This window comes from Borostomias antarcticus (genome assembly GCF_949987555.1).
Source record: "Borostomias antarcticus genome assembly, contig: scaffold_277, whole genome shotgun sequence".
In the NCBI taxonomy this organism is placed as follows: domain Eukaryota; kingdom Metazoa; phylum Chordata; class Actinopteri; order Stomiiformes; family Stomiidae; genus Borostomias; species Borostomias antarcticus.
Genome location: NW_028176171.1, coordinates 2501 through 7500, shown reverse-complemented (window position 1 = coordinate 7500; position 5000 = coordinate 2501). Strand labels below are relative to the sequence as shown.

At 40.8% G+C, this 5000-nt stretch overlaps 1 protein-coding gene across 1 annotated transcript in view; it reads left to right on the top strand.

Moving 5' to 3' along the window:
• Positions 1–5000, top strand: part of LOC311328737 (NF-X1-type zinc finger protein NFXL1-like) — a gene marked incomplete at its 3' end in the record, with an annotated part of 7872 nt that overhangs the window by 1105 nt on the left and 1767 nt on the right. The window contains exons 3-5 of the mRNA XM_084462659.1: positions 6–194; positions 1053–1162; positions 1331–1458. Of these exons, the coding sequence (XP_084318785.1) occupies positions 6–194; positions 1053–1162; positions 1331–1458 (427 nt within the window). The remainder of the gene's footprint in view (positions 1–5; positions 195–1052; positions 1163–1330; positions 1459–5000) is intronic.

Genomic DNA, 5000 nt, shown 5'->3' with positions numbered 1-5000 from the left:
GACAGCTGCGTCATCTCAGTCCAAGTTCGAGGAGATCAGGAAGTCCAACCAGGCCGCTGCCCAGCGATTGGCTGAGAGCCAGTATAGCTCCTCCTCCGGTGAGGATGAGGAGGATGAGGAGCAGACCCAGGTGAAGGACGGTCAGCGTGGGAAGATCCTGGACTCAACATTCACCACCTACACACACCAGACAGGTACTGAACACCAGGCCACTCAACCTTCACCACCTACACACACCAGACAGGTACTGAACACGTACTGAACACCAGATATTAGAAATACCGAATTACACCAAAGTGATCTCGGTGAGTCAAACGTCTTAATATGCTGTAAATAAGGTCCAGGTTGTCGAAAAGAGCCTTCTCCTTTAAAGCGATTTCCTACCTCTAGGTGGCAGTACGAGACTCGTTTACAAACGAAAGGCCTAAAACGTATAATATGTTGTTTAAGGCACAGGGTGGAGTAGCAAACGCGCACACACACACACACACACACACACACACACACACACACACACACACACTAAAATCATGAAGCTCTTTTGATGGAGCCTGTGGCAGCTTCTGACGCAGGTCCTGTAGCAGTATAAACAGCTCAGTCAGTCTCAGTCTGAACCAGTAGTGTGTGTCTGTGTGTGTGTGCGCGTGTGTGTGTGTGTGTGTGTGTGTGTGTGTGTGTGTGTGTGTGTGTGTGTGTGTGTGTGTGTGTGTGTGTGTGTGTGTGTCAGTCATTAGCAGTCTGGACTTTCAGACTCCAGTTTCGTACAGAGAGGCCAGTGTGCTGTCTGTGTGTTTACATGTTATAAGCCAACCTGTGTGTGTGTGTGTGTGTGTGTGTTTTAACATCATTAGCTAATGCCTGGGGTGTTAGTGTATTGAAAGAGTCTTAGAAATGCTCCTATGCTTTCCTTCTCCCCTCTCTCTCTCCCTCCCTCCCTCTCTCTCTCCCTCCCTCCCTCCCTCACTCCCTCACTCTCTCTCTCCCTCCCTCCCTCCCTCCCTCCCTCCCTCCCTCTCTCTCTCCCTCGCTCCCTCCCTCCCTCTCCCTGTCAGGTGGTGATGTCAGTGACCTCCAGAAGACCAGACAGTACCTCAGTGACGCCTTCCAGGCCGGAGCCGTGACCTGCCTCATCTGCATCGCCTCCGTCAAGAGGATCCAGGCTGTGAGACTCTCACACACACACACTCACACACTCTCACACACACACACACACACACACTCTCACACACACACACACACACACTCTCTCTCTCACACACACACACACACACACACACACACACACACACACACACACACACACCCCTAACGTCTGGCCCCCTCCCGGCAGGTGTGGAGTTGTTCCGGTTGCTTCTGTCTGTTCCACATCCCCTGTATTCAGAAGTGGGCGAGAGACAGCGCCTTCCTGCTGTCCTCCTCCGACCAGGACATCAACACCAAGGAGCACCCCTGGCCCTGGTCAGCACACACACACACACACACACACACACACTCACACACACACGCACACCCACACGGTTCTCTGTCAAAGCTGCGCCATGGTTAAACCGTGGAAATAGGAAAAGAGGTCTTGAGCTTGAGATGGTTTCTTATTTGTGTGTTCAATGTTTGATAGACAGATAGAAACCTTTATTTAGACACCGCCTGTCTCTGTGACCTTCCCATGGGGAGATATGAGAGATATGAGAGATATGAGAGATATGAGAGATATGGCCTTCTCAATCCCGGGCCTTGTTTTGATTGGTGCGCACGTGGTCTCCATAGATGAGAATACAATGTAATATACAAATGACATCTAAGCCCAGGCCATGACTGTACTTATCATAGTACAACAGAAGAAGGAATAGCTGATAATACTCTCCAGTCCTAAGAGAGTAACTAATATACTCTCCAGTCCTAAGAGTAACTAATATACTCTCAGTCCTTAGAGAGTAACTAATATACTCTCAGTCCTAAGAGAGTAACTAATATACTCTCCAGTCCTAAGAGTAACTAATATACTCTCAGTCCTTAGAGAGTAACTAATATACTCTCAGTCCTAAGAGAGTAACTAATATACTCTCAGTCCTAAGAGAGTAACTAATATACTCTCAGTCCTAAGAGAGTAACTAATATACTCTCCAGTCCTAAGAGAGTAACTAATATACTCTCAGTCCTAAGAGTAACTAATATACTCTCAGTCCTAAGAGAGTAACTAATATACTCTCAGTCCTAAGAGAGTAACTAATATACTCTCAGTCCTAAGAGAGTAACTAATATACTCTCAGTCCTAAGAGAGTAACGAATATACTCTCAGTCCTAAGAGAGTAACTAATATACTCTCAGTCCTAAGAGAGTAACTAATATACTCTGAGTCCTAAGAGAGTAACTAATATACTCTCCAGTCCTAAGAGAGTAACTAATATACTCTCAGTCCTAAGAGGGTAACTAATATACTCTCCAGTCCTAAGAGAGTAACTAATATACTCTCAGTCCTAAGAGAGTAACTAATATACTCTCAGTCCTAAGAGAGTAACTAATATACTCTCAGTCCTAAGAGAGTAACTAATATACTCTGTCCTAAGAGAGTAACTAATATACTCTGAGTCCTAAGAGAGTAACTAATATACTCTCCAGTCCTAAGAGAGTAACTAATATACTCTCAGTCCTAAGAGTAACTAATATACTCTCAGTCCTAAGAGAGTAACTAATATACTCTCAGTCCTAAGAGAGTAACTAATATACTCTCAGTCCTAAGAGAGTAACTAATATACTCTCAGTCCTAAGAGAGTAACTAATATACTCTCAGTCCTAAGAGAGTAACTAATATACTCTCAGTCCTAAGAGAGTAACTAATATACTCTCAGTCTTAAGAGAGTAACTAATATACTCTCAGTCCTAAGAGTAACTAATATACTCTCAGTCCTAAGAGAGTAACTAATATACTCTCAGTCCTAAGAGAGTTACTAATATACTCTCAGTCCTAAGAGAGTAACTAATATACTCTCAGTCCTAAGAGAGTAACTAATATACTCTCTAGTCCTAAGAGGGTAACTAATATACTCTGTCCTAAGAGAGTAACTAATATACTCTCAGTCCTAAGAGAGTAACTAATATACTCTCAGTCCTAAGAGAGTAACTAATATACTCTCCAGTCCTAAGAGAGTAACTAATATACTCTCAGTCCTAAGAGAGTAACTAATATACTCTCAGTCCTAAGAGAGTAACTAATATACTCTCCAGTCCTAAGAGTAACTAATATACTCTCAGTCCTAAGAGAGTAACTAATATACTCTCCAGTCCTAAGAGAGTAACTAATATACTCTGTCCTAAGAGAGTAACTAATATACTCTCAGTCCTAAGAGAGTAACTAATATACTCTCAGTCCTAAGAGAGTAACTGATATACTCTCAGTCCTAAGAGAGTAACTAATATACTCTCAGTCCTAAGAGTAACTAATATACTCTCAGTCCTAAGAGTAACTAATATACTCTCAGTCCTAAGAGAGTAACTAATATACTCTCAGTCCTAAGAGAGTAACTAATATACTCTCCAGTCCTAAGAGAGTAACTAATATACTCTCAGTCCTAAGAGAGTAACTAATACTCTCAGTCCTAAGAGTAACTAATATACTCTCAGTCCTAAGAGAGTAACTAATATACTCTCAGTCCTAAGAGAGTAACTAATATACTCTCAGTCCTAAGAGTAACTAATATACTCTGTCCTAAGAGAGTAACTAATATACGCTCTCAGTCCTAAGAGTAACTAATATACTCTCTCAGTCCTAAGAGTAACTAATATACTCTCAGTCCTAAGAGAGTAACTAATATACTCTCAGTCCTAAGAGAGTAACTAATATACTCTCAGTCCTAAGAGAGTAACTAATATACTCTCAGTCCTAAGAGAGTAACGAATATACTCTCAGTCCTAAGAGAGTAACTAATATACTCTCAGTCCTAAGAGAGTAACTAATATACTCTCCAGTCCTAAGAGAGTAACTAATATACTCTCAGTCCTAAGAGGGTAACTAATATACTCTCCAGTCCTAAGAGAGTAACTAATATACTCTCAGTCCTAAGAGAGTAACTAATATACTCTCAGTCCTAAGAGAGTAACTAATATACTCTCAGTCCTAAGAGAGTAACTAATATACTCTGTCCTAAGAGAGTAACTAATATACTCTGAGTCCTAAGAGAGTAACTAATATACTCTCCAGTCCTAAGAGAGTAACTAATATACTCTCAGTCCTAAGAGAGTAACTAATATACTCTCAGTCCTAAGAGAGTAACTAATATACTCTCAGTCCTAAGAGAGTAACTAATATACTCTCAGTCCTAAGAGAGTAACTAATATACTCTCAGTCCTAAGAGAGTAACTAATATACTCTCAGTCCTAAGAGAGTAACTAATATACTCTCAGTCCTAAGAGAGTAACTAATATACTCTCAGTCCTAAGAGAGTAACTAATATACTCTCAGTCCTAAGAGTAACTAATATACTCTCAGTCCTAAGAGAGTAACTAATATACTCTCAGTCCTAAGAGAGTTACTAATATACTCTCAGTCCTAAGAGAGTAACTAATATACTCTCAGTCCTAAGAGAGTAACTAATATACTCTCCAGTCCTAAGAGGGTTACTAATATACTCTGTCCTAAGAGAGTAACTAATATACTCTCAGTCCTAAGAGAGTAACTAATATACTCTCAGTCCTAAGAGAGTAACTAATATACTCTCCAGTCCTAAGAGAGTAACTAATATACTCTCAGTCCTAAGAGAGTAACTAATATACTCTCAGTCCTAAGAGAGTAACTAATATACTCTCCAGTCCTAAGAGTAACTAATATACTCTCAGTCCTAAGAGAGTAACTAATATACTCTCCAGTCCTAAGAGAGTAACTAATATACTCTGTCCTAAGAGAGTAACTAATATACTCTCAGTCCTAAGAGAGTAACTGATATACTCTCAGTCCTAAGAGAGTAACTGATATACTCTCAGTCCTAAGAGAGTAACTAATATACTCT